Raw genomic sequence first — 23,333 nt, forward strand, 5'->3', positions numbered from 1 at the left:
TAAAAACGGCAGTGGGAAGACAAATGCAAAGGGACACACCCAGGGTCTTTAGCAAGTCGGTCCTGAGCTCTGGTTGCAAAAAAAAGCCCTTTCCTTAAACCCCAGTGAGGCTAAAAGCAGTAAGACAAGGACCTGCAGGCCCTTTGCACAGAAGCTCTTCAATCCCACGCAGACTTGGTCTCATACAATACGACATTTGGAGAGAAATGAGCTCCCAGAAGCTGCGTGAGATTTACAGAAGGGCATAAGCATTTGGTTGGAATAAATCAGACTCTATCGTCCGCTCCGAAGCGCCCCTCGGCCCCTCCAGAGCAACCCGTGCCCTGACGCCTGCCCTTCGCGTGCTGCCACGGTGTGGGCGTTTGCACAGCTCCAGTGCTGAGCCCCAACCTGCCGACTACACACAGTCTTGCAAGTTTCTTTAATTTACCTACATTTATCTTTTCTGCTCTAAAGCAGCGCTCACCCTTGCAGGAGTGCTGTGCATAGAGCCGAGACCCCGGGAGCGGTGTTTATTCCACGCTGTGTTCTTTTCCTCTCTCTGGCAAAGGGTTTTTCACCACTGCAGAGCACACCCGCGTCCCCATACGGCAACTGCTTGCCCAGAAAACACCCACGTACACCTGGGACTAGAAAAATGGCACCTGCCCCCACAAAAAAAAGCCGCTTCCCAGGTCCCCCCGTAAGATGCTAAATGGGGAAGCGGCAGTCCGTGGGGCAGGCTGCGGGGAATTCTTGCCCCAGACCCCTTTTGGCCACGGACAAGTTTGGCGAGAAAAGCGTACGCGGCAACGCTTTCGGGCAGAAGACGGAGGGGATGTTTTGCCTGTAAAACTGGCTCCCAGTTTCCAGGGGGCTATTTCACGGAAACGAGGAGGAGGAGTGGAGCCGTTCTCACCCCCGCGCCCGATCTCTGCAGGGCGGGCTGGTGTTTGCGCGCGGCGCTTCTCGGTTTGAGAACAGCGTCCGTTCCTCACCCCACCTCAGAAAGAGGTAAAAGCCGTTCTCTCTTTCCCCCCCCCCCCATAAGAAAGCAGGCAGCCACAGTCCTCGTGGTGCTGCGAAGATACGCAAAGGGAACGAATGATCCCTACACTGTCCAGAGACCAGCCCTAGAGAGCAGAAAGCATTCGGGGGAGGGGGGACGGGGACACAACACCGTTCCCAAGTGTCAGCCCAACCTGCTGAGCTTTGTGGGTCCTGAGCTCCTGGTGGTTTTTGCCGGACCCACCGCATGGCCGTGCGGCGCCAGAGCAGCACCCTGTGGCATTCAGAGCATTAACGAGGAGGATTTACGGGCCTTCGCTTTAGCGACAGCTGGCGGGCCTTCCTGGGGAACACTCAAAAACACCGTATGGGGTTGGGAATTCCTCTCGGTGGAGCATCCTGGCGGGTTCCACTTTGAGCAGCTGCCTTCCCCCGTTGCTCACACCCCCGCTTTGCTGGGCTGCTCTTCCCGCGCCCCCTTGCTGCTACTACATCCACCTCTGACTCGCCACATTTCCAGCTCCTACAGCTGGGAAGTTCCAACAATCACCACCCTGCAACAGCTCGGCTTCATCGCCCGCCTCTGCTACGACCCCCTGCCCACGGCGCCCCCCGAGGCCACCCCGACCTTCCCAGCAGAGGACCGACAGCACCCCCGCGGCCCAGGTCGCTCTGCACAGCCTGACGCGTTTCATTTACCAGGCAGGAGAGCATCACTGTCCTCCCCCAGAGCAGCGAGAGGCACGGTGCTAGTGGCACCGTCAGACTCGGAGGGAGAGAGACGGCGGAGACAGCGAGATCATTTGCTGCCATCGGAGGCGCAGCCGGCGGCGCTTGACCTTGGACAATCTGGCTCAGACGCGAAAGCGGGGTTTCTGCATTACTGCAAGCCTGACCCAAAAGCTGCCCTGTGTGCTTAAAAAGAGGCTGTTTCTGACCTATTTCCATGCATTTATCAACTGATTGGAATAAATTGCAGGCCTTTGAAAAAAAAACAAAGGAGAAAAGCAGCAAGCTAACTTGCCAAGATGGTCCATTCAGTGCTGAAGAGGTTACCCAGCCTAAGAGAAAAATCATCCCCACAAATCAGACGTGACAGGACTCCTTCCCCCTTCCTCAGTCTCATTCTTTATTGTTTAGGTCAAATAAAATATGTTCCCATGGTCCTTACAAATTCCTATGGAAACAAGTTTAAACAAACAAGCCGCTAGCCCGTGTCTGGACAGCCAGCGGCAGCATTACTTGCACACGGGATCCTAAAAGCGGCGGTGAGCCCAGACGCACTGGAGACGCTCCCGACACCACCCCAGCTCAGAGCCAATTAGGCTCCCAGGGGCTCCCGAGCATCGGGAGATACACGTGGACCACGTGCAGGATGGGTGGCAGCACGGCGGGCCCGGCCAGCTCATTCCGAGTGGTAGGAGGGCACCCAAAGACCTTACGAAGGAGAAAATTACCCTGCACAGGCTGTACCAAAACGACGCTGCAGCTCCCGCTAAAGGGAACAATCAGCAAGCCTGCATGGGATGCAGCTAAAACCTCCCCGCTCCTCTCATTTCCATCTCTGCCCGGAATTAACCTAGACTAGATGAGACGGCGCGTTCCAGGGGCAGGGGATGCGCCGGAGCCTCCCGGCTGGAGCAGGCTGGCACTGGACGTGCCAGCTCCACCTCGAGAGCTTTCTGCATCCCTGGGAGAGCGGGGCATGGGACACAAGAGCGCTGCGGGGGACGGCACGCTCCAGCGGCCTCTCCACTTCGGTGGCACCACACGCACCAGAGGGTCACCGCTAGGAAGGAGACGGTGCCTCTCCTCCCTTCTGATGCCAGGGGCCACTCGAACAAGCCTTCCCCAAGCTCACAAGCAGATGCTTTCTAGCACCCGGTACTGGGCGAGACGCTGCCTGCCTGCACAGGATGACTCACGGCACGTTGGCAGACGCCGAGGATGCGCGTGGAAGTCGGTTTCGTAACCAAAGCCGCCCTTCAGGGCTATCAGCGCATGGCTGCTGGCACACCACGCTGGGAAATCCCGGTCTGAGCTACAAAACCTCCTCTCCAGCACTCGCAGCCCCACCAGGGCAAGAGGGCCACCAGAACAGACAGAATGGCCCCTGTGGTCATCGGCTGGACGGCTCTGCTGTAAACTGTGGCAGGGACTCGCATTCCTGCTCGCATTTTTTTGTGGCATCTCCTATGCTCCGGAAGGCGTGCTTTTTCCAAGCCCAGCCAGAAACACTGCTCAAAATCAAAAATCTCTTCTATCCAAAGAGCCCCAACTGGTCCACGCTGGGAAAACTCAAGACCCGTGTGCCCCGTGCCAAGGCAGGATGTTGACGTTCGGAGGGCGACCTCCCCGGCAATGTAATACCGAGCCTGTGGTGCCGGCTATCGCCAGGTGGAATTTAGGGGGGTTTCAGAGTTGCACAAAGCTGGGAATTACGCACCCAGGAAAAACTCCCAACAGAACCGCACCGCCAGGAGCCACAGGTTTTGGTGACCTGGTGAACGTGTGTTACGGCCCTCGCTGATTGTGTCGCTACAGGAGAACGGCAGTCCTCATCCCCCTCTTCTCCACAGGCCTGAGCCTACAGAGCAGCCCCGTCACCTCCCTTGGCATAACTGGCAGACAGCCTGCGGGGAGGGCTCATGACGGGGCTTCAACGTAGGATGAATTAATTGCCGCGAGGACTGTCCCTGCAGGGCCACGTCCATGTAAGGCAGGAGGCAAGTGGGTCCTGAGGCCAACGTGAGCTAACCCAGAAAGGCACGTGCTCGCGAGCCGAGCAGCTGGCGTTAGGAAGCAGTTTTTGCCGTGGGGCTGTATGGGCACGAGAGTTGGGGTAGGGATCAGGAGGGACCGAAGCCATTTGCCTCCCCCCCGCCCCCGGGTGCTGCCAGCTGGGAAGAAGGGCTCGTCACGATCCCAAGCTTCATGCCGGGCTCTGCTAGCCTAGCTGAGAGCAGGCAGGAATTAGTTCGGGGAGCGCCCTCAAAGGGGAAGGAGGCGGGGGCCTGGGGGCAACCATCCCTTCTCTAGGCACCGCTGGATTGCAGAAAAGGACATCTGTCCTTCCTCCCCCTAACATAGCTCGGAAGGTTCGTGTTCAGTCACTCCGTGCAGTGTGAGGTGCCACCGAACGGAAGGCACGGCTCCCGGGGAGCCGGCGGGACAAAGCGAGAGCTCAAACTTGCTCTTAAACCGGGTGCGGCTTAAAATCTGTCACGTCTCTCTAAGGAGCGTCCTGTACCTCATCGCTTTACCCCTCCCGTTTGGGTTCCCACGTGCCCCAAGTGGTATCGTGGCCAATGCCTACGCGGAAAAGCAATAAAGCAAGTAATTTATTTGTAGCTGTCTTCAATTCAATGCACCAGCTGGATGCGACCAGCTGGTTTGTAGCAGGCCGGCAGGCAGGGGGTTGTGGATAACTGGAGGTACACTGGTCACAGCTCTGAGAAAAACTGTTCTTGAGTAGATGTGGGTGGTTGCTATTCGCGTAGGAAAAAAAAAAGAGAACTGCAGCGAGACCTGGGCTTTAACACCATGGAAACATCAACTAAGAAACACTTTTCTCATCAGTAGGAACAAGCAGTGAAACGTTCAGTTGGGAGAAAGGCTCACCAGCCTGGGAACGCCGCGCTCTTTGACATGTTCTGCTTGTTCCAGTGACTACGGTGTATGGAAAGCACTATATATATAAAGTCCTGTTCCAAAGGGAAATACCTGCCATTATTCTATGGCTGGAAAAATTAAAGGAAGAACTACAGCTGCTCCTAAGACCACGTAGCCTGGGTGGATGCTGCTTCCCAGAATGGAAACAGGTAGAAAAGCCCAAAGCGAGGGGTCCTGCGTGACCCACGGGCAGTTTCAAGGCAGCATTCAACCGGCCACAGAGCCTGTAGCTGACGCTGCTCATTACGCCGCCGGTACCAAACTCAAATGAGTTCGGGAGCTCACGCCCCGGACTCTTGGTCCCTCCAGAGCCACAAGTTTTACAAGAGGCCCAGTGCAGGGCCATTTCACGGAGAAACGCCAGCCAAGACCGGACCAGTTTCAGCGCTGGATTTGCAGCAAATGACCCGATTTCCAGCCTGCCCGGCGTGTTTCGACAGCCACTGCATCTCAGTATCCCAAAAATACAGTCGCTGATTCACAAAAACACCCAATTTCCCCCTAGGGCTACACAGCTGCTTGCAAACTCCCGCTACGGTCCCAAAGGTGCAGAGGAGGTAGCGTTAGCCCCCGTAGTCGTTAACAGATAGGTGAGAAAGAGAAGCGAAGCTCCAATACATCACACATCCCTTGAGAGCAAGGATTAACACCCTCCTCAGGCTGAGTTTTTCCTGTACTATCTCAGTTACAGCGAGTAATCCCATCGAGTCTGGATGGTTATCCTGCACGCACAAAGCCCTCCTTTGTTTAAGCCCAGAATTAACACCGCGGGAAAGCAGATACCCTTATGTCCGGGGTTTTTTCAACCCCCACGCTACTTCTTCCGCGGCCGACCGGGCTGAACCACCAGCTGTCCACAGCAGTGGCCCCATTTCTGGGTGCCAGATCCGCGCTCCTCACCGCGGCCGGTGTCGAAGCGTGGCCGCACCTCCCTGCTCTAAGGGCTGCTCTTTTCACGGCTGCCTGTCCTTTTTGCAGGTGGACCGCATTGCCGCCTCCAGAGACTGAAGGCCACCGCCGCTTCGCCACTCTGTGAGCAACTCGCCGCCCGTGCAGCCGTTCGAGAACCTCCAGGAGAAGGAGCCAGAGGGGTGACCTGCACCCAAAACAACGTCCCTGGGCCGCCACCTTCTCTGCCCACACCCCAGGGCCCTCCCAGGCAGCCACGAGCATCAGTCAGGTCCTGTCTGCTCTGCGCGGCACGGGCTGGCAGCCCGAGATTTGAGTGTTTTGCACCGAGTAGGGCACAGAAGAACCCCCTGGAGTGACGGTCACCAGATTACTCTATTGGCTGGTTGCATTTTGCACTGCAGTTCTTGCCTTGTTTTTAGGTTTTAAACAATAAAAGTCTCCAAAGATGTCTTGATTTTTAAAGCAAATGCCAAAAGCAGAGCATTCCTGCTTTGGAGATGCCAGTTTGTCTTTCTTCTTGGATGGATTCTTCCCTCCTTGGCTTCTGCAGCCTAAGAAACAAAGCCAAGTTCGTGACTCCCTCCCACTCGCCCTCCTTTCCCTGTTCAGTGACAGTTTTGATGGCTGAAGTCTGCGTCACTTTGACTTGACTTTCTAGCCTGCACGTAGCATGGCGAGGATGTGTCTTACATAGAGAGCACGGGAAGGCTGGGCCTTTAGTCCTTGTGATGGTTTTGTCACAAGAGCCCAGCCGGACAGCCCTGCATCTTGCTTCATATGTTTAACACGCCAGTCCCACGCAGACAAGGACAGCTAGCCAAATTCTCTCCCCAGACCTGCTGAAATGTCTATGGCAAGCTCCTGGGAGCGGAGAAAAACCACCACCTTCCCTATGATTAGATTAGAAAACTAAAAAAAAGCCCGTAGGAGATGCAGAGGAGCGGTGGCTTGGTGGGAACACTGTGGGGCCAGGATGTCAAGAAGCACCTCTTGGCCCGGTGAGGAACATTGCCTACAGTGGCCATCGCCACGGACAGGCTGAGGACACGGCTGGGAAGAGGCGAGGGGTCTGACTTGCAGAGGCATAAAGGTCTCACTGCTATAAACCCAGCGGGGTAGGAATTCCTGAAGGCATCAAGTGCCAAGTCAGTCAGAATAACCCCAGGTCCCACTTGGTCCTTGGTCACAGGTCAGAGATCGTCACTGCCTGGCAGTTATTGCCCCAGAAACAACCCCCCAGATCGTTCAGCCGTGGCAATCACCAGCATTTTGCGCACGCCATGTTCACACAGGTGCCGTTCAGGACCGAAACTCTCGCAAAGTGCTTTGAGCTTCGATAACGTGAGGAAGCGGAGGAGGCGTTGGTGCAATATAAGGCAATAGTCGAGGCCGGCTTTTCCAACTACAACATTTTGAGGCAGTAAGTTTGGGAACCTTCACTTGCCTCCGTCCGCCCACAGCCTTTTGGAGTGAAAGATCAATCTTTTCTGCTTTTAAACACAACCCAAGACGCCCAGTCACACACCTCTAAGCACCAAAGCTTCAACAGACCTCTGGTAATGCCGTGAGAGAGAGGGGGGTGGCATGGCCGTGCCTAAGGCCGTCCATGGGCCTACGCAGGACCTGCCACCACCCCCAGCACTGCAATCTGTTGTCAGCAGGGTTTACCGGCGTCCCCATTTTCCTGGGAGCACCTGGGAAATGTGTGGAAAAAGCTGGGAGCGCCCAGCCGGCTGCCAGGCCCCGGCACGCTCGGCTCCCTCCAGTCTATCAACACCAGTGCTCCGGAGAGTACGGAAAACCCCTGGCACAAGGGCCGTTTAAGTTATAAATCAGGCCTTACACCAATTCAATCGATATGACCTAGAGAGAGTGTGTGTGGGGGGGGGAATAAATCTAAAATACAACAAATGAACACCCCAAAATGTTCACGCTAACCCAGACCATTTTGACCGGCCTGGGCCAGGACGCCGCACGGGCGGTTGTGCCTCCAGACGAGGGGTAAAATGAAAAGACACGCGGACAAAACTCGTTCTTTAGCAGCGGGCAGCCTATTGCCCACAAGAGGAAATATTAACTCCCGCAGCATTGCGGAGGTAAATCTGAAGACAGCGGATGGGGTTTCCGCCCGACTCAGATCAGTAATATGCACGGGCACCCAGCGGCAGCACAGACACTCGGGGTCTGACGTAGGACACGGCAGAAAGGGGGAAATCCTTCCAGTTGCTCCAGCAAGCTTCGGAACGGGCCGTGCAGGGGGGATGTGGGACTGGAAGAGATCTCGTGCCTCCAAGCCCGAGGTCACCATGCCACCTAATGCCACCCGCAAATCAAGTGCTTGCTCCTAACCCAGGGCAGGGTGCTCCCGCTCAGGCACCGCCCTGGAATACCCTCGCTTTTCCTGCCCTCTGAACGAGAGCGTGGCTGCTGTTTGCCAGAACCACATTTTACGATAATAAAGGATGGTTGTGCGTGTGTGAAAGTAAATTTGTCCTCTCTGCCTTGCGCTGTTTTCAAAACGAAGGCGCAAAGGCCGAAATAAACCAGCCGAACTGCACTCCGCTTGCTTGCGTTGGTCACCGTCGCACGAGACGCTCGCTCACAGACACTCCGGGCTGGATCCGGTACAAATCTCTTCCTCTGATTGAAATGCATTTCAAAAAAAATTAATACAGAGCAAAAATGTTTCCAAGCTGTACCGGCCTAAATTAGACTGACAAAGCAAAGCTGGGAAAACCCTTGGTGTTCTCCACAAAACTGAAGCACCATCCATGCGGAAGCGTGTCCCGAGACTGCCTGAACCCCTCCCGCACCGGTTTGTCTGCGGCATCACCAGCAGATCCGCTCCTGCTGCGCGCTGGGGCGGCTGCGCAAGGCGTCGCTCCTCGGGACAACATCCCCTTCTCTTTTACGTCCTAAAGATCCTCTAAACTTCTCCAACCGCTTGAATACGTCCCCGACTTCCCTGGCACATGGGGAGCAACTGTGAAATCCTGCAGTATTTATGCATTAGCAAACCGCAGCATCTTGAACTTGCCAGCACACAAAGAGTATCCCACCCCCAGCCGCAAACCCTTCCGAGGGCGAGCGTGGAAATGGCTTTCAGCACAGCTCATCTCTTTCATGCCTTTTCTTCTACAGAAAGGGAGGTGGAGGGGGAAAAAAAAAAAAACAAAACAACAAACCCCAAAACACAACCCAACATCCTGAGCTTCCAGTGAAGTGATTTATCACCGAGCTGGCTGCCAACGGACCGACGCACATCACCGTTGCTAACGACTCCCGACCAGCCGCCTCCCCGGCAGAGTTGGCTGCGATTAAATCATATTCCAACGACGGCAGAAAGGGAGTTAAAAAAGAAGTCGGGAATTTTTGCACAGGAAATACATGGGAAGAGGAGGGGAGAGGATTGGCGTATCGAGTGTGAAGGACACGACCCGTTTACTGCTCTCTGGTGCGGTTTGTGTCCTTCTCCTACAGCAGCCTGTGGCAGGTACCTGCTGGGAGCCGGGGTCCCCATCCCTGGTTGCCACAGTCTCCTCCTGACGGTGGTGAAATCCCTCTCTCGCCGAGGTCTGTGCAAACTCAGCAAGCCCAGGAGGGGTTGGCACGAGTTGACTCCCCATGGCGTGTCTGCGGGCACACGCGTGTTCCTGCAAAAAAGGCGTGGAGCGGAGGAAAAGTAACATCGTCCCGTGGCTCACTGCAGCCTTCCCTTTCCAGGCAGGGTCTCCTGCCCACGGACACGCTGCTTGTGATTAAAACAATCCAGACAAACCTAAAAACAATTCTGTGCTTGTTTTAGCTCAGAATTATTTAAAAGAGGATTGCACTAAACTTATTTAGTACCTGAACTGATTTTATTCACAGGCAGGGGTGAATCAAGAACCAGGACCCCTCGTGGTGGCAGCAAACTTCCCATCTCCATCACTGGAGGAGCACACCATTGCACAACACACAGTTGTCCCCAGTTGTCACCGGCCTAACTGTTCAAGGACAGGGAACTGCTGGAGAGGGGACAGCAAAGGGCCACCAAGATGATGAGGGGACTGGAACATCGCTCCGATGAGGAAAGGCTGAGGGATTTGGGTCTCTTCAGTCTGGAAAAAAGACGGCTGAGGGGGGATCTTATCAACGCTGATCAATACTTCAAGGGGGGGTGTCAGGAGGACGGGGCCAGGCTCTTCTCAGTGGTGCCCGGGGACAGGACAAGGGGTAACGGGCACAAACTTGACCATGGGAAGTTCCATCTCAAGACGAGGAGGAACTTCTTTGCCATGAGGGTGGCAGAGCCCTGGCACAGGCTGCCCAGAGAGGTGGGGGAGTCTCCGTCTCTGGAGACATCCCAACCCCGCCTGGAGGCGTCCCTGTGCCACCTGCTCTGGGTGACCCTGCTCTGGCAGGGGGTTGGACTGGGTGATCTCCAGAGGGCCCTTCCCACTCTATGGTTCTATGGTTCTAACTGGTGGGGGAACCACTCAGAGAAACTATCCCACAGCCTCCAGCCATGAGCACCCACCAGATGAGCCTTCTGGAGGCTCCCCCCTGGAGAGGGACCAATGTGGCTCTACGAAAATTACTTGGCTCTGCCAAGTCTGACTGGTTTTAGACACATGCATTAGAGGCTGCAGAAACATTGGTCAGTTTAAAAAAAAATACATTCAACCTTAGAAAGGCCCCTAGTAAAAAGAATAAAAAAGGTTTATTTTTCATTTTTGGCCAAAACACAGTTTTCAGTAGGTATTCTTTTTCAGATGTTGTTTTTAAACAAATGAAACAAGTAAAGCTCACCTGTTAAAGCCCAAATTGAAATTACTTTTTAGGGAAATGAAAACGTTTCCCTTTGGCTTCTATCAGCATTCCCCTCCCTGCAAACACAGACAAGACAAGATGATCTCCAAGAAAAAAAATCCTGCCTCTGTGCAGACAGCTCTACCCGGCAAAATGTCGGTGGGCACCAACAGCAGGTTTTGCAGCTCCGCACCGGGGAACTGCTGCCCCGTCTCCCACGTGTGCTTGGCCCCGGCTCACCACCGACCTTCGGAGCCACAGGGAAGTTTTCCTTCCTCCTTGGCAATCCTAGGCAGAGATTTGTTTAAACTGGTTTCCCCCCCGACCGGCTTTCAGAGCTTTTCTGCTGCTGGTGCTCTGAAGTGACAGTGTTTGCAACGGTGCGGTTCTTTCTCTAAATCTAGATTATTATGTTCCCATGACCTTCGCCTGCTGACACCAAAGCAGGCTAGTGGGCTCCCTACTTACTGTTCTGGTCAAGATTTGCATTCATCCTACTGAATCAATGGATTCTCTGGCGAGTTTCCAGCAGTTCGTGCCTTCTTTTTTGTTTCTCACATTCTGGTCTGTTTCTTATTTATTTAACTTTATGTTGTGGGAATGTAAAAATGTGCCACAAGTGGATTAGGCCGGTGGCCTGGGTGGTCCGGCACTTGGCCTCAGCTGGTGTCTGTTTCAGCCAAATTGTTTCAGTAAGAAACCGTGTCGAAGGGGTGTAAAGCAAAGGCCAAGTCCTACAGTCCTTACTCAGGCAAAAATCCCCGCAGACCAGCGAGGGGCAGGATGCCCCAGCACTTACGGCATCGGCAGCCTTCGCCACACACAAGCCCCTTCTCCTCTCCAGCTCATTGCAACGCAGACACCTGCATCAGCACGGGACGGGTGACCTCTACGGTCAAGAGTCGTGTAACTCTGCCCCTTCTGGAGGTGGGGATGCAAAAAAATCAAGAAAACAGGAAAATTCGTGCTAGAAGAAGGCACAGACAATGACGCAGGAACCCTCTGATTTATTCCACCCAGCCACTCAGGGTACTTACATCCAGGGCCATAGGCTCCAGGAACATACGTGTGATGCTACTGTATTCGGCCACACCCCAATGTATTCGCAGATCCCTCTTATCCATCTCCCAGCAGGGCACAGCGCAGGCCGCGTGGAGTCCCTCCGTACTTCCACGGTGCTTTCTGACTTCCCTAAACATCACAGAGAAACCCCTCTCACTCTGGAGGTCAAGAGTCACCCGCTGCTGCAAGGGGAGGAGAGAAACACGAGGCTCAGAACCGCTCTGTTGCTGCTTACGGCCCGCCCGCAGCAGCTCCTTCGGAAGAGATGGATGGCACAAAGCGAACGTGGCATTTCTCTGGCATTCACGCGCGTGCTTCTCTCGGCTGTCTGGTATATACGACAGATGAGGCCCGTCTGGTTTATGAGGAAGTTTGTTATTGAAGGCCAGGCTTGGAAAGCTCTAAGCATGGCTATGGAGTCACAGCTGGAACAGGCATGAGATCAATATAACTGGAGACAAAGGGAAGCTCTTGCCAAGAGAAAAATCAAAAGTCGTTTTGCAAGGGGAGCCAGATTCCCTTCTAAGGCATCCTATAGATCAAGGCCTAAATCCTGGAGCGCGTGTCTTGGCCAAGTCCTACCCCATCAACCTCCCAAACACACATCAACGCTACCTGGAGGACAAACGGCACCTCCGCAAGGCTCCAGCTGCTGCTGTGGCATCTCCCACCCACACCATAACAGGGCACAGCACCGCGGCCCGCGCCGGTGCGTGGTGAAATGAGACTCAGTCACATCCATTACACACACGTGCATCAAGCTACGGCTGTACCATCGCTTCACACTGTCTCCCAGACCGCTAAGAAGTTTGGGGAGTTTTCACGGTTTGCAGAGGATCTTCAGATCATAGGATACGGTTACTGACGCTGATCCTCCCGTTTCCGAGATGCTTCCCAGGAATGTCTGAAAAGCTTTTGGCTTTGGGAAGAAAACCCAAGCCCTCAACTCCCCTTTAACATTTGCCTTTCATTTGTTCCCACATGTCAGACAGAACAGCCCTGCACAGGGAACTCCTTTGTCTGCTCAGCCCTTGCATGGAAACAAGACGGGACGGGGTACTGATAGCATCCCGTCACGATCAGGGGCCGGAGCGGGGCCTTCTTAGTCACTATCTCTGATGGCTTCCATTTATAATGGGCACTCTTTAAAGCCTTGCCAATTTGGCCTCAGATAAGTAGCTAGAGTTACCTCCATATTTGCAGCATTACCTAAACTTTCCCCTGCCTGCTCGAGAGAACGTTGGGATATTTAAAGAACCAGCAATCTGTCAACAGGAACTAATCCTGGCTTTCTTTTTCAAAAAAGCCCCCAAAACTACGCAGTCGCGCCAGCCCTAATAGAACAGCAACAGACCCGAAATCGAGCTACAGGGCACGGCCCAAAGCAGGACCCCGGCCCCAGGTCCTACTGCAAGGGTGGAGGACACGGGCACCGTGGGGGATGCCCAGGCTCTTGCACAAAGCCATCACCAGAGCGGGGGTCAGCAGCGCGAACATGTGCAACACCTGGTTCAAGTCACTAACCACAGATGCCAAAGGAACATGTAAACAGCTTGTGAGGTAGCAAATGGCCAGGTTTTAACTATTAAAAGGCGGCGGCTCTCCTTGTAACCTGTTATTCCAGTCACCCGAGCTCCAATTTTATTTCTGAAGCAACAAGTGCCACCAACTCTGCTCCAGGAGCTTCCTCTAAAGAGGGAATCCAGTCCTCCAAATCTGGCTTTTCCCCACACCCCGGGGACGTGGCACTATCCATGCGGGACTGCCCCTTGGGTGACATGGGTTCCTGCTGTCCGGGAGCTGGGTGGCACCACCAGCCATTGGATATAAATGGTTTCTCCTACTGTGGGTGCACCTCTGGACTGGTTTGCGCACAGAGAAGGAAACTGCGCAGGAACCCGATTTCATAACGTCACTGACCTCAGCCAGGGAAGCCCCGTCGCTCTCTAAAGGGAATGGGGACGGGGAACAAAATCACCGAGGACTTTGGGGTTTTTTTGCCTCTGAAGATTGATGGTGCCACGTGTACTCTCACTTCACCCGGTGTCACGGTCAAGAATTATAATCACATTTCTGATTCACTGCATTATTTGGGTCAATGCAAACGACTCGGTCTCCTAAAAAAGCCGCTTATAAGATCTCCTACAACTGAAAAGAAGAAAACAATGGTTTGCTGCCGTGTTTTGAGGACACGTTAGTGTCATAGGAGTCTGCTGGCCCAAGACGCAAGGAATAGTTCTGCCAACAACTACCTCTTTGATCCTTGACAGGTTATTTACCTCCACATCCTTCTCTAACCAAAAATAAAAAATATAAAATGCTTATTTTATTTTGTAAGCCACTCTGAGGCGCTTATTTTCAGCGGATTATCTCCAGCAGGCTGGAGGAGCACCCCGGACCAAGCCATGCATGTCCCTGCCCAGACGGGAACAGAGTCAGAGGCAGACAAGTGAGAATGACTTCAGAATTTGACCTTCTGGGCTGCACTGTTAAAAAAAAAACCAAACAAGAAACTGTCTGATGCTACTACAGTTATTTCAATACATTTTTAGCAACTGCAAATCTCTCCAGTTTCCATGACAGCCCGTGAAATAGGCATCTGTAATTGCTATTACTTTAAGCCAACAGTGTATCACACACACATAGAACGACACTAGTCTTACCCCCCCCCCCCCCCCCCAAAAAAAGTAACTACCATCAAATTCACACTGTATCACGTCGAAATAGCAATTCCAAGTTCTGTCCTGTGGGCTTTTTTCCTGGCAGTCAATGGAAATGCCGCCCGTGTATCTCATGCTGGCTCCCTGACGCTGCGCTGCATCAGAGACAGCTAAAAATATCTTCGATCCATTCCTAATATTTTTTCCACATCTGCCGTTGCTGTAGTTACCGGAGGGAGAGCCTGCTGTGCCATTCGGCACAGGGAGGGTGAGGCGCGCTGCTCAGCCACGAACGATGAAGGAACCATCCAAACCCACCATGTCTCTATTAGCTGCACCCTGTGAAACACCCCCAGCAGCCCCCCCGAGCACAGGCAGGATTTGCCAGAGTCTCCCAGGAGCAGAGGCAAACCTGGAATCGGGCTCCGTTAGCAGCAGGGGCTCTTCCCAAACCTGCAGCCACTGCCCCTTTGCTGTCCCCAGGACGTACGTGCCCCTTTGCCAACGCTTCGGCTTGATCCCTGACCCTGCTCCGGCGACTCCCCAACCCTGCCTCCTGGCTCCGATCCTACAGCACGGGTAAGGATTTGAGCATCGGGGCCAAACCAGAAGTAGAAGAAAAGGAACACCGATTTCTAATTTTCACTCGCAAACGATAATATCACAGCCCACCAGGGTGCTCGGGAGCCCTACCTTAACTGAAACCCGGGAAACAAACCCAGCATTCTCCTCAGCCGTACCCCCTCAGTCCGGTCTGGAGCTCTGGAGGCGTACGGAAGTTTTAATTTTATCTGAACTTAGGCACTGCAGAGCCAAGATGAGTCAAAAAATCTCACTTTCCCAGAGGATTTTTCTCAGCTTTTCTTAAAAGCAGTTTGATGTTTGCGTACACAGGTCAGGGCAATGGCAAGACAGGGTATTACAGGGCAACGCTGACGGGCAGACAAGCCTTCCTAAGGCTCACGTTTCACAGGTCACCCATCCCCAAAAACAGATTTAAGGAATGTAGACATACTCTATTTCTGCCCGGCTTTTACTTTCCCAGAGAGACTTTCCATCGAGTAAGAAATACTTAGAAAAAGGATCCTGACACCCCCATTCCTGGTCGTCTACCAGTGAGCCCTGGGTGTAGAGAGCCCACAAGATCTCACATGCAAGAAGAAATAAAGCACTAAGCACCTTCTAGAAGCAGCTGAAGACATTCACACCCAGAGGCAGGCAGCAGCAGGCCCCACGGATATGCCAGGAAGCATTTTAAGTGGGAATGGAAAGTGGAACACAGAAACCCCCAGCTCTCTTGCAAGTAAAAGTTACCTCATCTGCTCAGTTCAGTTTTCCACTCTCTGTGGTATTTTTGCCTGCTGCAGTTTCTCCGTGCCTATTAATTCCTCCAGTTCTGGAAAAGGCCCCACGATTTAATGTCTGTGAAGAACTAGAAAAATTCCCGTTGAGGCTGCGGCACGGTCAGCCGGTGAGACGGGACGAGGCAGCAGCCAAAGGCAGCACAGCACCAGCTACAGCTCCGGGCCACGTCCAGCGTCGGTGCCCTCGGTGGAGGGGACCGTCCCTCACCATCAGGGACACATTACTTTGGGCGACATCTACGCTGACCCAGCGGCGTGAGAAAACACCTTCCTGGCGCTCTGGGCCTTTCAAAGATATTTTACCTTCCCCTGCTAGCAAGAAGGACCTTTGAAAGGATTTAAGTCTTAAGAGATATTTAAATAATCTTAAGAAGTTTGTTCTGGCAATGTGCTACAGACTTTCAGCCACTACCGGCGTCCAACGTGATTTATTCTGTTGCTTGTGTTATTTTTTACGAGTTATTTTATAGCTGTTTCTTCAAAAAAGGTGCATTACGCTCTCCAGCGACGCTAACAACAAGAAGAGGATCCTGCTATGCATTGGGTCCTGCTGGTGTTCCCCTCAGCCCCCCTACAAAAGCCCCATCTGTGACTCAGAAGGGGATTTCTCTGCCAGAATTAGAAAGAACCAGCAATTTCGTTCCCTGCCAAGCGAGGAACTCCTCAGCTGCCCGAATCCAGACAAACCTCTGGAGGAACAAGCCAGGTTCATCCCAAAGAGAGCCCTGTGAGCAGCCCCCCCAGCTTCAACCCCAAAATAAAAGAAGATGCTGGAAACAGCCCAGCTGGGACTCACATTTTGGCTTCTTCCAGCTGCTGTACGTACCCATCTCCTTCACTTCCCCGCTCTGCCGACAAGCTGGCTCCTAAAGTGCTCTGTCCCCAGCCACTCAAAACCCCCCATTCCCTCCCTCAGCAGCCCCGGCTCTAGAGCCCAGACCTGCTCCCAGGTGGGGCTTGTTGAGGGAGGCACGTGGCTAATTAGGATCAAGACCAAGATGGGGGGTGGGGGGGCAGGCACACGCTCAGGGCTACTTAGCAGCCTTGTGTCCACGTGCTCCTGCTTTGGAGCAGCTTTGCTCCAAAAAATATGTTCCCTCCGGGCACTGTTGTCCTGTTGCGTGTCTGGCGATGCCGTCTGCCACGATGGGGTTCCCTGGGCGGAGAAGTGGAGCGTCCTGAGGTGGTGGGGCCAGCACCTGACTGAAAGGGCAAACAAGCCTGCCTGGGGCTCGTTGTGGTGGTTTTCTCAGGTTTTTTCCCCAAAGTACTGATGAGACCTTATGTAAGGCTACGCTGGCTCTTCTGTGCAAACGCGTGCCCTGAAGGACCCAGAGCTCCCACCACAGGTTTGCATCAGCTCTCCTGAGTTTGGGCTACGCTGAGGTTTAACTTTCCTCACGGGTTTTTTTTTTGCCTGTCCCCTTCTGCAAAAAGCACCTACGTTTTTCTGTGATAGTTTTTAAAAAGCACCTTTTGTCCGAGCAAGAGAGCAGGATGCGTTGAGTACCGTGGCTTCCTTCTTTGCATTTAGAATCATAGAATTGTTAGGGTTGGAAGGGACCCTAAAGCTCATCTAGTTCCAACCCCCCTGCCATGGGCAGGGACACCTCCCGCTAGATCAGGTTGCTCAGAGCCCCATCCAGCCTGGCCTTAAGAACCTCCAGGGATGGGGCTTCCACCACCTCTCTGGGCAACCTGTTCCAGTGTCTCACCACCCTCATGGTGAACAACTTCTTCCCAACGTCCAGCCTGAATCGACCCACCTCTAGTTTACAAGTTTGGTTTAAATAAAATGCAGCAAGAAAAATCCCAACTGGGCCTAGACGCGCAAGGCTGGATGTGCTGAGGAAACAGCTGGCTCGTGTTTTCAGAGGAAGTCGAAAAGCCCGGGCTTGCAGGCTGTGCTGAATGAAATATGCTTTTGTGTCAGGGCTGTCGGGAAGAAAATTACCAAGTCTGAGTTCTCCAGGATGCCGGAAAGACAGTTTTATCAGGAAACTTGTTGCCCAGGATTCTCCTGCCTCCGACTTCGTTGTGCCTCGTCAATGAATCTTACGGAGCCCAACACAAATTTGTGTAGTTCTTTAATAATAACATCAAGGTCAGCAAGAGTAATGACTGAATTTAACAAATGACACATGCAACAAACAGAGGGAGTAAAACATCATTGCACAGCACTGGCTGGACTCACAAAACGTAATTCAACATCAAAACAGAAGGCTCGTTTCTTTTCCTTTGCTGCATCAGCACCACCCGTAAGGCGATGTTACCGACCGGCTCCCCTCGGATCCTGCCAGAGCTCTCCGAAGCCAGACGCTCCCCCCTTCCCCAAAATAAACAGTGACAGAAGATGCCTTCACACACCAAAGAGAAGAGAGAGAATTCGGATGACCGCAAAGTCCATGTGGGTGAACACTTCAAAATACAGCCAGCAACAATTTGTAACATTAGCAATTAAAAAAAAATAAAAATAAAATCGGGATGGTTGTCAAATGCAGCTGCTTGGTCCTTTAAAGCTGCAAGACACGCCGACAGAAAGTTTTGCACGAATGAAAAACAACGGGAGTAATCAAGTGACCTATTCCGAGCAAATGAAACGACCGTTTAACTAACGCCATCAGACATCTCTGTGTTGCTGTTTAGACCAGCCTACGCAGGAGCACGTGCAAGCAGTGAACAGTGAGACCCGCCGAAGCCCTTAGGAAGGGCAGCGCAGATGTAGTGCCACCCGACTCCTTCTGATCGATAGCGAGTGTTTACGTCAAAATTGGCTAGTGTGGATCGATAGCCTGTGTAATGTGTTCCTAGGAAAGTTGTATAGACAGAGGATACATAGGGTACCATACATCAGTATATGGTACACCAGCTAATTCAACCTCATTTACATAGCATTAATTGTCAGGGGAAGCCGATTTAAATTCAGGACCGAATTTTCACTCTTGGTTGCCTTATGTTGAGTTCCTAAATTAATCTTTAGGGGTCGGCATAAAAGGCGTATGATTTCCAAAAGCGTGTGCGCTACTTTTGGGAAGCCATTTTAGCAACCACACGTGGGTTGAGCCTAAATCCAAGACTGGGTACAAAATCCGTCACCAAACCTGCTCTCGTTCTGCTGAGAACGTTAGGACGGGCCCACCAAAGCCGGCGCCCTGGCAGCAGCAGGGCTCTTCTGCTTCGGCAGCCGCTGCGTTTGTCCCTCCCCGCTGTGCTCTGGCCGTATCCCACTCGGATCGACGCGCGAAACTCTTTGCTAATGGATGGAGGGAGCGCGTAGCTCCAGTGCTCCAATTAATGCTATGTGAAATAGGTGTTCGTCACTACAGGAAATATTTGTACATTTATAAAAAAGCAATACAACCATAAAGAAAACAAATACAACAAGCACAGCTTGATACGATAACATGCCATGAAATGTCATTGGCTTTATAATAATTTACTACAACTTGAAAACTGTTCTTTTATCCACAATGGATAGGAAATGCTTCCATCTAACATATGGTAAGCATGCAGTAACAATATGTACAACAAAAAATTTGGAGTTTGTTTTTTATCCCTAAACTGGATGATTTCATAGGGGAGATTTAAAAATTATATTTTTCTAGCCTGATCTAGGTTTTATGTTGCTTCTTCAATACCGTAGGGATTTTTTTTCCCCTTAGTTTGGGGAGAAAGAAAATTTCTATGTACATCTGCAAGAAGTTAGTTTTAGTCACGGAGTATACACTGCTTTTTTTTCCCCAGCAGTAGGTTTAGATTTATTGGTTAATTGACACTCATAAAAAAAAAAAATTCTCAATGCCGTATTGTTGAAAATCAGTTTCCTTTCCAAATGTTTTTTGAAATACTGAGGATCTGTTAAGAGAAATACCTATTGATCCTGTATTACACTATTCCCAGTTTTTACATCGTTCATCATGAAACCAAATCAAACAGCCCCTTAAGTAGATCCCATCCGTCACAAGAGGGAGTCCAACCAAACTTGTGCCAGGGCGTTAAAAGCTTCCCGCTCCCCCCTGCCGATCACAAAGTCCTCATCTCGCACTAACCATGGCCTGTAGCTGATACAATCTGACGCAGCGAGTCGCAAAACTGTTGGGTTTGCTCCTAATTGGGGGACTGCTCTGTGCTGCCCGCAGACAAAACAGTGTTGTGGGGGAAAGAATCGGCCCTTTCACCGAACAGCCGGCCCCGGCTGTAGATGGAGTCCGCAGGCCCACTGTGGCTGGTGCGTTTCTCTCACCTAACAGATGACGCGCTGGCCTGGCGGTGGGCAAGGCTGGTGGAGGACAGCTAGACTGACTCCGAGTCCCATGGTAAGGGTTCATTCACAAATGTCCTTACCAAAAGGCCCCTGGGGCGAGTCTCCACTGAGTCTTTTTGGCCTGTTCCCTTTCCTCCTTGCGCATTTTTTTTTTCTTTTTCCCTTTTTCTTTTTTTTTGCTAGAAAAGCTAGAGTTAGTATTTCCAACAGCACTGAAGGACGTGCTTGGCAAAGCATTTCTTTACCTGGTAAAAAATTACACGATTATGATAACCCTTAGATAGTCATAGATCTGCAGCTACAAAGATGGTTTACCTTGTACGACTTCGCAATTTCCAGAGAGAGAGTCGTTTTGTGAGAACTGATCCTGACAGTGAATTAGAGAGCCAGAGGTTTGCCCGACGCGCTGAGGGATCTCACCTATCCCCAGCACTGTGTTGCGAAGGCGGGTGCTCAGAAGGTTTGCTAGAGGATAAAATGTGTGCGTATGCAATACCGTGGAATATGGTGGGGGTTCCATGAAGGCGAGGAGAAAGCATGGAGAAATGCAGCCAGTGCATTTCTTGGAAGACTGATTCCCATCTTGCATGTCCGGTGCGTAGGTTTTTGCCTTAGTCAACAACTGCTAACAGCAGTGATGTTGTTGAGAGCTGACAAGAGTGAGTAAGTACGCTGGCTCTTCTTCACTACAGTTTGGAAGGCATCTGCTACTTATTCAGGAAAGGAAAACAAAAAATAAACATCCACGTGGAAACATTTCTAGGGCAAAAGAATGCAATTTACAGAAAAAACAGAAATGCATCAGTGGTAACCGTTTCAAACTGACAATAACAAGGAGCCCAAGCAGACTGGATTTAGAGAACTTGACACACCTAACCTCCTGTTTATATTCAGAAATGTTCCTTTTAAAATGGAAAGCAGCATTAAATTACACTGCCGAACTGCAGAGCTGTTAACTAGTCTAGGACATAATTAGCCTAAATTGAATGTAAAGACTCTTCTGTCAACCATGCCTTTCCCAGATTCCTTTGCTCAATTTTGATGAACTCCCGTGTCCCACTGGGAGCGCTGCAGGCTGACCTGTCATCGATTATTCCTCGTCCTCGGGAGGTGGGGTCAAAGCCTTGTGACATACTTCCTGGTTTATTTTTCCGCGTAATTCACTTCCCTAGTGGCACTCCATTTTCATTCACCTGCACTTCCACAGACCAACATACACAAATCCAGACACCAGAGACCTACCCCTTCTCCTTTCTGGACCCTCCGAGATGACAATACCTTCCCTTCTCCAATTCACGGTCCATGGGAACAGCTGCCCGTCATCAATTCTTTTCAGATTTACCAGGGTTTCTGTACTCGCAGACCTGCTGTTGTCATTATTTGCTTGGCCGCTGGCACGTGAGTGAGATGTGATCAGCTTCCTGTCACACCTTGAGTCTTGTACCATGAAGTTTGTGCAGTTGTCTCCAGGTAGTTAGCTGGGATGCCTGCACTTGGAAGAGTCTTTTGCAGTCCTTCCCTGGGGAGAATTGCCTTTCTGGAGAGCTTACTCTAGTTATTCATTCCTTTTGTTTTCAATGTATCCTGGAATCACCGCGGTAAGGCACAGGGAAGTGTCGGGGACAACGAGTGGGGAGACCCTTGCTGAAACGGAGCTCAAGTGATTCGCCTTGTTCTGCAGTCTCTTGGCTTTTCTTGCTTCGAGAGTTTGGTGGCACTGATGCACAAGGGATTTTAAAAATAAAAGAAAATGAAAGGAGAGAGACGACTACAAAGTCGTTCGTTCTGTTGTCACCCATTTCAAAAACGGTCCGGCTTCCTCTAGTCCCCCCCCCACCCCCCCAGGAAGATGGATGTGGTACAGTACTGCTGAAAAAGCCTCTTGAATGCTTGTAGAAGAGCAAGGTCAACCCCCTAGACTGCTGGGCGAGGCGGGGGCCGAGATGGAGGGGGGGCCCGGTTGGGTGGTGGGGCTTGGGGTGGTGGGGGGAGCGGGGGGAGTGTGGAAGATGGGGATGGGGTGTGGGGTGTGGGCGAGCTGGGGGGAGGGGGGGTATAGATCGGGGCTGGGGGCGGGGGGGTGTAGATGGGCGCTGGAGGTGGAGATGATGGCGGGTACGCGTTGTTGAGCGGGTATTTAGGTGGGGCCTCCGTGTTCTTCACCCTGGTGAAATTGATGCAACGTCCCTAAAACAAAGGAGAATAAAGAGGAAAAGCAGGGTTACGGACTGAGGCAACGGCATCACGGCTGAGATACCTTCCTGGCTGTATGCAATTCTGACACCAGTTTAAGTATTCCTGGGCACGGTGCTGCGTTCCCTCTCTTTCTCTGAGATGGGTGTTATAAGAGTAAGTCCGGTGCCGAGCAACCAAGAGGTTTAACCCCAACAACAGCTTTTGTAGTGAAGGAGGATGAAACCCTCTCGTGCTGTTTTCTGACTCCAGGATCTTTAAGCAGAGCATCAAGTACATCAAGTCACACTGAAGCTGCAAGAGCTGGCAAGAGCAGTCCCTATTCTTCGGAACGGGGGTCTGAGCCAGCGCACGGCCCGGGGTCCCTGCCTCTTCCCAGACCTCAGTCCTGAACTTCCAACAGCATGAAATCTGGGCTGTGCACCTTTGGAGCCGTTCTCTCCTTCAAATACCTGGCTTTTGTGTCCTACTTCTAATCATTTACCGACCAGGCAAAAGGGAAGACTTGTTTCACTAAGACAGTTTCTTGTTCAGAATTTTTCCTGAAATTAGGATGTCTTGATATCCTAGTGCTCGTGAGAAGCCAATAAACTGCTTTTCTCACTCTTTGGTGCTAAGCTACAGTTTGTTTTACATTTTTAAACAAAACCTTTGCCCTCTGAGATGTTTTTTAGTTTTATTTTTTCTCCTAAGTTCCACCTGCAGAAGATCCCACTGTAAATACTCAAATGTCAGAATCAGCACTATTGTATTATGGATTCATTCTTTTAGGTATGAAATCATCCAAAAAGGCACTAGAGGATTTCCGAGTCCATACTTTGTTTTCGGATTTGTGAGCGTGAGCTTATTTTCTGTTTTCTTCTTTCCTCTCCCTAAGTAAATGTTTTTCCTGGTGAAAAGATGCCAAATGGAGCACTGAGCCCATGCAGGCGGGGGGAGATCTGTTGGGGCAGCAGCATCAGTCATTTGGAATCCTGTGCGCGGCTCTGTATCTTATCCCTGCTGTAGCCCAAACGCTCTGCAGAAGATGGACCCAAAGTGAAGTAAGGGAGATGCTGGGAGAAAGGCAGAAGGGTGCTGGCCAAGGATCTGACAGGGATGAGGGGAGCTGGCGTGGAAGGGGCTGACACGTAAAGAGAGACAGACAGCTCCTCTCCGAGAGGGCTGCCAATTCTATCATCATGCTCTGTGGATGTGAAGAAACATCTGTCTGAGTCTGAGCCGTTCAGCAAAGGAAAGTGGATTCCTTGCTGAAGTGATGAAGTATGCAGAGCAGCCCACAGCTGAGCGCAGGCTGTCTTGTGCAAGCAAAGGTCGTTTAAGGAAAACAAAGATTTCACAGTGCCATGAACCGCATCAAGTTTGAGATGAGAGCATCACCTCAGGGCTGCTCTGAGCACGGCGGCAGCTGAACCCTCTCTGCATGGC

General features: G+C 51.9%; 2 protein-coding genes across 2 annotated transcripts in view; one reads left to right on the forward strand and one right to left on the reverse strand.

Annotated features, from left to right (window-relative positions):
* GFPT1 (glutamine--fructose-6-phosphate transaminase 1) overlaps positions 1-5,998 on the forward strand; it is a 47,150-nt gene extending 41,152 nt beyond the window's left edge. Inside the window, exon 19 of the mRNA XM_054224956.1 lies at positions 5,638-5,998. Within this exon, the coding sequence (XP_054080931.1) occupies positions 5,638-5,667 (30 nt within the window). The 3' untranslated portion in view covers positions 5,668-5,998. The remainder of the gene's footprint in view (positions 1-5,637) is intronic.
* Positions 5,999-17,518: 11,520 nt separating this feature from the next.
* Positions 17,519-23,333, reverse strand: part of ANTXR1 (ANTXR cell adhesion molecule 1) — a 115,903-nt gene continuing 110,088 nt past the window's right edge. Inside the window, exon 18 of the mRNA XM_054180828.1 lies at positions 17,519-21,899. Within this exon, the coding sequence (XP_054036803.1) occupies positions 21,627-21,899 (273 nt within the window). The 3' untranslated portion in view covers positions 17,519-21,626. The remainder of the gene's footprint in view (positions 21,900-23,333) is intronic.

This window comes from Rissa tridactyla, chromosome 20 (genome assembly GCF_028500815.1).
Source record: "Rissa tridactyla isolate bRisTri1 chromosome 20, bRisTri1.patW.cur.20221130, whole genome shotgun sequence".
Lineage (NCBI taxonomy): Eukaryota > Metazoa > Chordata > Aves > Charadriiformes > Laridae > Rissa > Rissa tridactyla.